This window comes from Echiichthys vipera (genome assembly GCF_963691815.1).
Source record: "Echiichthys vipera genome assembly, chromosome: 2".
Lineage (NCBI taxonomy): Eukaryota > Metazoa > Chordata > Actinopteri > Perciformes > Trachinidae > Echiichthys > Echiichthys vipera.
The window spans coordinates 36,405,546-36,419,387 of NC_139827.1; the positions used below are offsets into that span (position 1 = coordinate 36,405,546).

Here is a 13,842-nt window from a genome sequence, read left to right on the forward strand (position 1 = left end):
TTATATTAGTAAATCATCATTTATTGAACTGTTATATTAGTAAGTCATCATTTTAACTGTTATATTAGTAAATCATCATTTTACTGAGCTGTTATATTAGTAAATCATCATTTTTTTGAACTGTTACATTAGTAAATCATCATTTTAACTGTTGTATTAGTAAATCATCATTTTACTGAACTGTTTTATTCGTAAATCATCATTTTTCCTGACCTGTTACATTAGTAAATCATCATTTTACTGAACAGTTATATTAGTAAATCATCATTTTTACTGTTATATTAGTAAATCATCATTTTACTGAACTGTTTGATTAGTAAATCATCATTTTACTGAACTGTTGTATTAGTAAAGCATCACTTTACTGAACTGTTATGTTAGTAATTCATCATTTTAACTGTTATATTAGTAAATCATAATTTTACTGAACTGTTATATTAGTAAATCATCATTTTACTGAACTGTTATTAGTAAATCATCATTTTAACTGTAATATTAGTAAATCATCATTTTACTGAACTGTTATATTAGTAAATCATCATTTACTGAACTGTTACATTAGTAACTCATCATTTTACTTAACTGTTGTATTAGTAAATCATCATTTTACTGAACTGTTATTAGTAAATCATCATTTTAACTGTTATATTAGTAAATCATCATTTACTGAACTGTTACATTAGTAACTCATCATTTTACTGAACTGTTATATTAGTAAATCATCATTTTACTGAACTGTTATTAGTAAATCATCATTTTAACTGTTATATTAGTAAATCATCATTTTACTGAACTGTTACATTAGTATATCATCATTTACTGAACTGTTATATTAGTAACTCATCATTTACTGAACTGTTATATTAGTAACTCATCATTTTACTGAACTGTTGTATTAGTAAATCATCATTTTAACTGTTATATTAGTAAATCATAATTTTGTTGAACTGTTATATTAGTAAATCATCATTTTAACTGTTATATTAGTAACTCATCATTTACTGAACTGTTATATTAGTAACTCATCATTTTACTGAACTGTTATATTAGTAAATCATCATTTTACTGAACTGTTATATTAGTAAATCATCAATTTAACTGTTACATTAGTAAATCATCATTTTAACTGTTGTATTAGTAAATCATTATTTTACTGAACTGTTTTATTCGTAAATCATCATTTTTCCTGACCTGTTACATTAGTAAATCATCATTTTACTGAACAGTTATATTAGTAAATCATCATTTTTACTGTTATATTAGTAAATCATCATTTTACTGAACTGTTTTATTAGTAAATCATCATTTTACTGAACTGTTGTATTAGTAAAGCATCACTTTACTGAACTGTTATGTTAGTAATTCATCATTTTAACTGTTATATTAGTAAATCATAACTTTACTGAACTGTTATATTAGTAAATCATCATTTTACTGAACTGTTATTAGTAAATCATCATTTTAACTGTTATATTAGTAAATCATCATTTTACTGAACTGTTATATTAGTAAATCATCATTTACTGAACTGTTACATTAGTATATCATCATTTACTGAACTGTTATATTAGTAACTCATCATTTTACTGAACTGTTGTATTAGTAAATCATCATTTTAACTGTTATATTAGTAAATCATCATTTTGTTGAACTGTTATATTAGTAAATCATCATTTTAACTGTTATATTAGTAACTCATCATTTACTGAACTGTTATATTAGTAACTCATCATTTTACTGAACTGTTATATTAGTAAATCATCATTTTACTGAACTGTTATATTAGTAAATCATCAATTTAACTGTTATATTAGTAAATCATCATTTTAACTGTTTTATTATTAAATCATCATTTTAACTGTTATAATAGTAAATCATCATTTTACTGAACTGTTGTTTTAGTAAATCATCATTTTACTGAACTGTTATATTAGTAAATCATCATTTTAACTGTTATATTAGTAAATCATCATTTACTGAACTGTTACATTAGTAAATCATCATTTTACTGAACTGTTATATTAGTAAATCATCACTTTACTGAACTGTTATGTTAGTAAATCATCATTTTAACTGTTATATTAGTAAATCATCATTTTACTGAACTGTTACATTAGTAAATCGTTATTTTACTGATCTGTTATATTAGTAAATCATCATTTACAGAATTGGTATATTAGTAGATCATCATTTTACTGAACTGTTATATTAGTAAATCATCATTTTACTGAACTGTTATATTAGTAAATCATCATTTTAACTGTTATATTAGTAAATCATCATTTTACTGAACTGTTATATTAGTAAATCATCATTTTAACTGTTACATTAGTAAATCATTATTTTACTGAACTGTTATATTAGTAAATCATCATTTTACTGAACTGTTATATTAGTAAATCATAATTTTAACTGTTATATTAGTAAATCATCATTTTACTGAACTGTTATATTAGTAAATCATAATTTTACTGAACTGTTATATTAGTAAATCATCATTTTAACTGTTATATTAGTAACTCATCATTTTACTGAACCGTTATATTAGTGAATCATCATTTTACTGAACTGTTATTAGTAAATCATCATTTTACTGAACTGTTATATTAGTAAATCATCATTTACTGAACTGTTATATTAGTAAATCATCATTTTACTGAACTGTTATATTAGTAAATCCTCAATTTAACTGTTATATTAGTAAATCATCATTTTAACTGTTTTATTATTAAATCATCATTTTAACTGTTATATTAGTAAATCATCATTTTACTGAACTGTTATATTAGTAAATCATCATTTTAACTGTTATATTAGTAAATCATCATTTTACTGAACTGTTATATTAGTAAATCATCATTTTAACTGTTATATTAGTAAATCATAATTTTACTGAACTGTTATATTAGTAAATCATCATTTTAACTGTTATATTAGTGAATCATCATTTACTGAACTGTTATATTAGTAAATCTTCATTTTACTGAACTGTTATATTAGTAACTCATCATTTTACTGAACTGTTGTATTAGTAAATCATCATTTTAACTGTTATATTAGTAAATCATCATTTTGTTGAACTGTTATATTAGTAAATCATCATTTTAACTGTTATATTAGTAACTCATCATTTACCGAACTGTTATATTAGGAACTCATCATTTTACTGAACTGTTATATTAGTAAATCATCAATTTAACTGTTATATTAGTAAATCATAATTTTAACTGTTTAATTATTAAATCATCATTTTAACTGTTATATTAGTAAATCATCATTTTACTGAACTGTTGTTTTAGTAAATCATCATTTTACTGAACTGTTATATTAGTAAATCATCATTTTAACTGTTATATTAGTAAATCATCATTTACTGAACTGTTACATTAGTAAATCATCATTTTACTGAACTGTTATATTAGTAAATCATCACTTTACTGAACTGTTATATTAGTAAATCATCATTTTAACTGTTATATTAGTAAATCATCATTTTACTGAACTGTTACATTAGTAAATCATTATTTTACTGATCTGTTATATTAGTAAATCATCATTTACAGAATTGTTATATTAGTAAATCATCATATACTGAACTGTTCTTAGTAAATCATCATATACTGAATTGTTATATTAGTAAATCATCATATACTGAACTGTTATTAGTAAATCATCATATACTGAACTGTTATATTAGTAAATCATCATATACTGACATGTTATATTAGAAAATCATCATTTTACTTAACTGTTATATTAGTAAATCATCATTTTAACTGTTTTATTATTAAATCATCATTTTAACTGTTATATTAGTAAATCATCATTTTACTGAACTGTTATATTAGTAAATCATCATTTTAACTGTTATATTAGTAAATCATCATTTTACTGAACTGTTATATTAGTAAATCATCATTTTAACTGTTATATTAGTAAATCATAATTTTACTGAACTGTTATATAAGTAAATTATCATTTTAACTGTTATATTAGTAAATCATCATTTTACTGAACTGTTATACAAGTAAATTATCATTTTAACTGTTATATTAGTAAATCATAATTTTACTGAACTGTTATATTAGTAAATCATCATTTTAACTGTTATATTAGTGAATCATCATTTACTGAACTGTTATATTAGTAAATCTTCATTTTACTGAACTGTTATATTAGTAACTCATCATTTTACTGAACTGTTGTATTAGTAAATCATCATTTTAACTGTTATATTAGTAAATCATCATTTTGTTGAACTGTTATATTAGTAAATCATCATTTTAACTGTTATATTAGTAACTCATCATTTACCGAACTGTTATATTAGGAACTCATCATTTTACTGAACTGTTATATTAGTAAATCATCAATTTAACTGTTATATTAGTAAATCATCATTTTAACTGTTTAATTATTAAATCATCATTTTAACTGTTGTATTAGTAAATCATCATTTTACTGAACTGTTGTTTTAGTAAATCATCATTTTACTGAACTGTTATATTAGTAAATCATCATTTTAACTGTTATATTAGTAAATCATCATTTACTGAACTGTTACATTAGTAAATCATCATTTTACTGAACTGTTATATTAGTAAATCATCACTTTACTGAACTGTTATGTTAGTAAATCATCATTTTAACTGTTATATTAGTAAATCATCATTTAACTGAACTGTTACATTAGTAAATCATTATTTTACTGATCTGTTATATTAGTAAATCATCATTTACAGAATTGTTATATTAGTAAATCATCATATACTGAACTGTTATTAGTAAATCATCATATACTGAATTGTTATATTAGTAAATCATCATATACTGAACTGTTATTAGTAAATCATCATATACTGAACTGTTATATTAGTAAATCATCATATACTGACATGTTATATTAGAAAATCATCATTTTACTGAACTGTTATATTAGTAACTCATCATTTTACTGAACTGTTATATTAGTGAATCATCATTTTACTGAACTGTTATTAGTAAATCATCATTTTACTGAACTGTTATATTAGTAAATCATCATTTTAACTGTTACATTAGTAAATCATTATTTTACTGAACTGTTATATTAGTAAATCATCATTTTACTGAACTGTTATATTAGTAAATCATAATTTTAACTGTTATATTAGTAAATCATCATTTTACTGAACTGTTATATTAGTAAATCATAATTTTACTGAACTGTTATATTAGTAAATCATCATTTTAACTGTTATATTAGTAACTCATCATTTTACTGAACCGTTATATTAGTGAATCATCATTTTACTGAACTGTTATTAGTAAATCATCATTTTACTGAACTGTTATATTAGTAAATCATCATTTTAACTGTTATATTAGTAAATCATCATTTACTGAACTGTTATATTAGTAAATCCTCAATTTAACTGTTATATTAGTAAATCATCATTTTAACTGTTTTATTATTAAATCATCATTTTAACTGTTGTATTAGTAAATCATCATTTTACTGAACTGTTATATTAGTAAATCATCATTTTAACTGTTATATTAGTAAATCATAATTTTACTGAACTGTTATATAAGTAAATTATCATTTTAACTGTTATATTAGTAAATCATAATTTTACTGAACTGTTATATTAGTAAATCATCATTTTAACTGTTATATTAGTGAATCATCATTTACTGAACTGTTATATTAGTAAATCTTCATTTTACTGAACTGTTATATTAGTAACTCATCATTTTACTGAACTGTTGTATTAGTAAATCATCATTTTAACTGTTATATTAGTAAATCATCATTTTGTTGAACTGTTATATTAGTAAATCATCATTTTAACTGTTATATTAGTAACTCATCATTTACCGAACTGTTATATTAGGAACTCATCATTTTACTGAACTGTTATATTAGTAAATCATCAATTTAACTGTTATATTAGTAAATCATCATTTTAACTGTTTAATTATTAAATCATCATTTTAACTGTTGTATTAGTAAATCATCATTTTACTGAACTGTTGTTTTAGTAAATCATCATTTTACTGAACTGTTATATTAGTAAATCATCATTTTAACTGTTATATTAGTAAATCATCATTTACTGAACTGTTACATTAGTAAATCATCATTTTACTGAACTGTTATATTAGTAAATCATCACTTTACTGAACTGTTATGTTAGTAAATCATCATTTTAACTGTTATATTAGTAAATCATCATTTTACTGAACTGTTACATTAGTAAATCATTATTTTACTGATCTGTTATATTAGTAAATCATCATTTACAGAATTGTTATATTAGTAAATCATCATATACTGAACTGTTATTAGTAAATCATCATATACTGAATTGTTATATTAGTAAATCATCATATACTGAACTGTTATTAGTAAATCATCATATACTGAACTGTTATATTAGTAAATCATCATATACTGACATGTTATATTAGAAAATCATCATTTTACTGAACTGTTATATTAGTAACTCATCATTTTACTGAACTGTTATATTAGTGAATCATCATTTTACTGAACTGTTATTAGTAAATCATCATTTTACTGAACTGTTATATTAGTAAATCATCATTTTAACTGTTACATTAGTAAATCATTATTTTACTGAACTGTTATATTAGTAAATCATCATTTTACTGAACTGTTATATTAGTAAATCATAATTTTAACTGTTATATTAGTAAATCATCATTTTACTGAACTGTTATATTAGTAAATCATAATTTTACTGAACTGTTATATTAGTAAATCATCATTTTAACTGTTATATTAGTAACTCATCATTTTACTGAACCGTTATATTAGTGAATCATCATTTTACTGAACTGTTATTAGTAAATCATCATTTTACTGAACTGTTATATTAGTAAATCATCATTTTAACTGTTATATTAGTAAATCATCATTTACTGAACTGTTATATTAGTAAATCATCATTTTACTGAACTGTTATATTAGTAAATCCTCAATTTAACTGTTATATTAGTAAATCATCATTTTAACTGTTTTATTATTAAATCATCATTTTAACTGTTGTATTAGTAAATCATCATTTTACTGAACTGTTATATTAGTAAATCATCATTTTAACTGTTATATTAGTAAATCATAATTTTACTGAACTGTTATATAAGTAAATTATCATTTTAACTGTTATATTAGTAAATCATCATTTTACTGAACTGTTATACAAGTAAATTATCATTTTAACTGTTATATTAGTAAATCATAATTTTACTGAACTGTTATATTAGTAAATCATCATTTTAACTGTTATATTAGTGAATCATCATTTACTGAACTGTTATATTAGTAAATCTTCATTTTACTGAACTGTTATATTAGTAACTCATCATTTTACTGAACTGTTGTATTAGTAAATCATCATTTTAACTGTTATATTAGTAAATCATCATTTTGTTGAACTGTTATATTAGTAAATCATCATTTTAACTGTTATATTAGTAACTCATCATTTACCGAACTGTTATATTAGGAACTCATCATTTTACTGAACTGTTATATTAGTAAATCATCAATTTAACTGTTATATTAGTAAATCATCATTTTAACTGTTTAATTATTAAATCATCATTTTAACTGTTATATTAGTAAATCATCATTTTACTGAACTGTTGTTTTAGTAAATCATCATTTTACTGAACTGTTATATTAGTAAATCATCATTTTAACTGTTATATTAGTAAATCATCATTTACTGAACTGTTACATTAGTAAATCATCATTTTACTGAACTGTTATATTAGTAAATCATCACTTTACTGAACTGTTATGTTAGTAAATCATCATTTTAACTGTTATATTAGTAAATCATCATTTTACTGAACTGTTACATTAGTAAATCATTATTTTACTGATCTGTTATATTAGTAAATCATCATTTACAGAATTGTTATATTAGTAAATCATCATATACTGAACTGTTATTAGTAAATCATCATATACTGAATTGTTATATTAGTAAATCATCATATACTGAACTGTTATTAGTAAATCATCATATACTGAACTGTTATATTAGTAAATCATCATATACTGACCTGTTATATTAGAAAATCATCATTTTACTGAACTGTTATATTAGTAACTCATCATTTACTGAACTGTTATATTAGTAAATCATCATTTTAACTGTTATATTAGTAAATCATCATTTTACTGAACTGTTATATTAGTGAATCATCATTTTACTGAACTGTTATTAGTAAATCATCATTTTACTGACCTGTTATATTAGTAAATCATCATTTTAACTGTTATATTAGTAAATCATCATTTACTGAACTGTTATATTAGTGAATCATCATTTTACTGAACTCTTATATTAGTAAAGCATAATTTTAACTGTTATATTAGTAAATCCTCATTTTACTGAACTGTTATATTAGTAAATCATAATTTTAACTGTTATATTAGTAAATCATCATTTTACTGAACTGTTATATTAGTAAATCATAATTTCACTGAACTGTTATATTAGTAAATCATCATTTCACTGAACTGTTATATTAGTAACTCATCATTTTACTGAACTGTTATATTAGTAAATCATTATTTTACTGAACTGTTATATTAGTAAATCATCATTTTACTGAACTGTTATATTAGTAAATCATCATTTTAACTGTTATATTAGTAAATCATCATTTTACTGAACTGTTATATTAGTAAATCATCATTTTAACTGTTACATTAGTAAATCATTATTTTACTGAACTGTTATATTAGTAAATCATCATTTTACTGAACTGTTATATTAGTAAATCATCATTTTACTGAACTGTTATATTAGAAAATCATAATTTTAACTGTTATATTGGTAAATTATCATTTTACTGAACTGTTATATTAGTAAATCATAATTTTACTGAACTGTTATATTAGTATATCATCATTTTACTGAACTGTTATATTAGTAAATCATCATTTACTGAACTGTTATATTAGTAAGTCATCATTTAGTGAACTGTTATATTAGTAAATCATCATTTTACTGAACTGTTATATTAGTAAATCATCATTTACTAAACTGTTATTTTAGTAAATCATCATTTTAAGGGTCTTCATGTAAAGTCTCCTCAGCCCCAGTTCTTCTCCCCATCTTCCTTTTCTTCCAGTGTAGGGGACTACTTTATGCATGATTCACTGATATGGATGAATATGAAAATATGAAGTCCATTTCTTAAAACCTGCTGATCATCAGCGTCTGTGTAAGAAACCCCAAACATTATTCCTTCCACCATTTCAATAATTTCTGTTTAGATGGATATCTAAAATGGGAAGAATGGGAGGTCTGAAAAAACATTTGTTCAATTTGGAATCAATTAGGGTGTTGATACCAGGAAGTCTCCCGTTGCTCCCTTCTCATGACACGTTCCATGAGCCAACAGGAGAACTTCCCCCTGATGTGAATTACAGAGAAAAGTCATGTAGAAACAGACGCTCCCAGAGGCCTGTCACACTCATGTCCTACTGCCCCTCAGCAGTATGATGTTATTATTATTATTATTATTATTAGTATTATATAAAGCGCTGAGAAAAGTGTCATTTGAATCCGTCTCCCTTTGCTTTTCGGGTATAGAAACTATACACGCGCATTTGTGTTCCCTTGTCACACATGAACACATATGTGAATCCCTATTTGACGTGTTGGCCTTCGTTGGTTGGCTGAGTCATGCCCGTAAGCAGTTGCACTCTTTTACTCGATCTCTCACCTTCTGTATCGAAAGCACCGTCTGCTCCCCGACCATCCTGCCGAGGTAAGTCCTTCCCTCCCCGGCCAGGTCAGCTAGAGCTGTCCGGAGCTCCTGGATCATCCCGGAGCGACTCTCCAACACTTTATCCCCTGATACAGACAGCAACAAGGTGCTAAGCACACACAGCCCGCTGAAAACTCTTTGGTGTGCATGGTCGGACATATTGAAGATCTAGAACTACACTTGAGAGCGCTGAAACAAGCCTCCACCTACAGGGGAAGGAGCGGCGCGAGGCGACAGGATGTGGAGAAACGCCGAGTGGGGACGAGAAGAGAGGTCTGCCACCAACCGGGCTCAGCGTGCAACAAGTTTCCATCACGGATTACCGCTCCTTGGGCTGGATCCACGTCCACGGTCGTGTCTAGATGGTAACTCTAGATCTGCTCGCAAAAACTATCGCTAAGACTCTGTTTGCAAGCACCTACATTCAATTTAGAAGAAAAGGACACGCGAGCAAAACATTCACTTTCATTTGAGCAAACATACATTTATTCTGTGCTCAAAATCACCCACTGCTCCGGGAATGGGGCACACATACCGCCATATATTAACATTTACCCCCTCGCCAGACCTTCGCAAGTTGTGGGTTACCACGGAGACACGAGCCATGTCCACCCTCCGTCTCCCTACTGGGATGTCTGATATATCTAAACATTTGATTGCACTAGTCACACCGAAATTGAAGGTATCCGTCAAAAGCGTGTTCATAATTAATATAATGCATAGACTTAACTTCAATTCTTCCTGTCTGTCAATCTTAGGTCTGAACATCAGAAGGATCACAAGCAGCATAAAGACTCGTCTTTTCATCATCTGTTATTTCTACCATTAAAGGTTGAATATGTAGAATGTAGAATTAAAAGCTATATATTAAAAAAAAAAAAAAAATACACACATGGGGTGTTTTGAGGGGCACAGAATGAAAGTATTGCTTTTCCATAAAAAAATATTTAGTCTGAATTAAAAGTTTTAATCTTTTTTGACAGGGTGCACTGTAAAAATGAATTTGTTGGCTCAACTTAAAAAAACTAGTTACCTGGCTGCCTTAAAAGTTTGAGTTAGGTGAGCTAAGGAAGTCTAGTTATTTACACTTACATGTAAGTTGTTACCACTTAAAATAATAGGTTTAATCGACTAATCCAAAACCGAAAAATCCGTTGGGTCAACTTTTTTGTACTACTAACAAGGAAATTTAAGTTGTATGAACTCGATACCTAGTTGAAGTGACATTATATTACAAGTCGGACCAACAAACATGTATTTTTACGTTTGTTTCACATACCATGAAACTTAAGTTGTTCCAGCTAAGACCATTAGTTCAATCAACATAAAATTTTAAGGCAGCCAGGTAACTTTTTAGGTCAAAGTTGACCACACTAACGATCTTAAGTTTGATCAATACCTTCAAATTGCATTATATGCCAGGTCAACTAAATCATCTATTTTCTAAAGTGACTGTGGAATACATAAAGAAATTACTTTTTTTCACAAAATATTTATTTAAACACAATACTGCAAATTTCTAAAACCATGTAAACGTATGAACAATGAGCAGGCCATGACGTGAACTGAGTCAGGTCCCTTTTAACAGTTACAAGCAATCCAAAAATGGTAAAAGATTTGTGGTCCCACCTGTATTTATCCAGAATATATCTAAAGATGTAATTTCTCTGCTGAGCTGGATAATTAGTGGGATTACAATAACAATTTTACTTAAATACAACATTTGTATTTACACAACGGAGAGAAGGCAGCCATACTGAACTATGCAAACACAGGCCAGGCTCTGTGTAGATCAAACCATTTGCTGCAGAATCTTGTTTTTTGCAAGAACTTTGGATGAGCATGTTACTCTGCCAACATCCATGACAACTTTCTGGATAACCTCAAAGCTGTACTTCAGTCCCTTTAGATAGTCGATGTTGAGACTATACAGGGGGCCATACAGAAATGTACAGAATGTCTGCGATCATGTCACCATCATCAGATTCTCCGGTCATGAAGAGTAGGCCTACACTGACACCTCTTGTCACTTTGTTCTCAGAATCAGCCGCTTGGAGACAGAACTGTATTCTACGGCAAAGCAAGGCAATCTTGTTTTATACATTGCTCTTTAAAACACACAATTTAAAAGGAACACTTAAGAGTTTCCCTATTTTTCAAATGACCTCCCAAGTGAGTAAAATATTGTTTCAGACTATAAGGTTCAGAAAAATCACATAAGTCACACCGTAATTGGTAAGTCAGTCCATCAGATTGACAAGATTGAGACCCATGCCTCATCAAATGATTTTTCAAAGCCAATTGTGTCTTAAAAGAGCACACACAATCATTTTAAATGCATGGCAAGGGGCAAGATCGACTGTAATGTGAGTGCTTTAACTTGTAGTGCTTTATAATTGTGCGTTGGTTTGGTGTGAAAAATGCACAGTACTTGCATATCCAAGTCATCCATAGTATACTCCAGGTCAGTCCTCCAGACCTGTAATAGAATATGTTCAGAAATATGTGGAACTGAGTAGTAATTGAGATAAATGTTCAAATACAAAATAAACTACCAGTTTCTAAGCAGAAATTCAGAGATTGCCATGAGAACACCGAGGAGCTGTCAAACTTTCTCTGTTATGTGACACACACACACACACACACACACACACACACACACACACACACACTCACACAAAGTAAGGCTAACTGTTAACGTAATACTCAAGTTAGCTTAGTCATTGTAAAACATTTAAAAGATGAAAGTGACATTTTTCTAACTCTAAAGCCTCTAAATATTCTGATATATGATCAAACAAATATTTTCCAGAGTGGTAATGCACACTGCTTGTGAACATGAAAAACATATCTGATTTACAAATCCAGGATTTACCTGTGTTTTTTGTGGCAAAGGTTCATGTATGATAGTTAGCTAATATATAACATTAGTTTACACGGAGCTGACAGGGGTAATATGTTGTTTATTTTATTGTATAGGATATATAATGTAGGGATAGATAATATGGAAACCTAGTTTGGCATAAATAGAATGGCATACTGCGTAATAAACTTACAAAAACTTGACTTACCTCCTTCTGTTGACCGGCTCTGTGTGGAATGAAATGGCCTCTGCAGTGGGCAGTCTGTGATGTGCTTGTGTGGGTAGTCCAAGGCAATTTTGCAGGGGCTACTACTGTTTAATTGTGTCAACTCAGCAATCTTAGTTACCTGGACTGTTCTGATCTAACCATGGAGTTTACAATCTAAAAACTTAATATTTCAAGTTGGCTCAACGATTTAGACACTTTTAGTTGGATTGACTGGGGAAAATAAGTTGAGTCAACAAAAAACCTAAATTCATTTTTACAGTTTGACAATGACTTTCTGTCCCGCTGTGTTTCCATTGTAGCAGCCAATAGCGTTGGGCGTTTCTGTTTGCCAGGGTTGTCTGTTGTTGGGTGCAGCTACTGTGGGCTGGCACTGGGTGAAATGGAGTTTGCCAATCCTGCAGCTGCTTCGGAGCCTCAGTGAAGGGGCCGTTATTTGTCCCAGCAGCTGAGTGAGCGGAGACGGGCAAAAACCAGAGTCAATATAGGCCAAGCATTTACTCCATGGACTGAGAGAAAGGAGAGAACGTCATTAAAACGCGCGCCCAAATGGCTATGTTTCACCTTAATTGCTAACATCACTTTCATCTTTACTTAGCTGGAACAACTAACTCTAACGGCTAAAGCTAACCGTCAGTCAAACTCCTCTAATCCTTGTTTTTATGGTGTGATTTGCTGGAGGGAACAGGTTCAAACAGGCTCAAACAGACTCTGGTCTCCTGTAGGCTACTGGGCCGGGTCTGACCAACCTGGCAACCCAACTGCTGGACTTATTTTTTGTTGTTGCGACTATGATCTTTAGACACTAGATGGTGGTGTTCTGATCATTCTACATATTCAACATTTATCTTTTATTATGGATAGAATTAAAGTCAGCAGAGTCTTTCAACAAGAACCATTTTTTACATAATTTATCCTAGATTCAGTCATTTAGCCTACATGCTGTTACAGGTGA

General features: G+C 28.0%; 1 protein-coding gene across 1 annotated transcript in view; it reads right to left on the bottom strand.

Annotated features, from left to right (window-relative positions):
- tmem109 (transmembrane protein 109) overlaps positions 1-10,005 on the bottom strand; it is a 129,403-nt gene extending 119,398 nt beyond the window's left edge. The window contains exon 1 of the mRNA XM_083934055.1: positions 9,754-10,005. Within this exon, the coding sequence (XP_083790181.1) occupies positions 9,754-9,957 (204 nt within the window). The 5' untranslated portion in view covers positions 9,958-10,005. The remainder of the gene's footprint in view (positions 1-9,753) is intronic.
- Between the last annotated feature and the right edge of the window lie 3,837 nt (positions 10,006-13,842).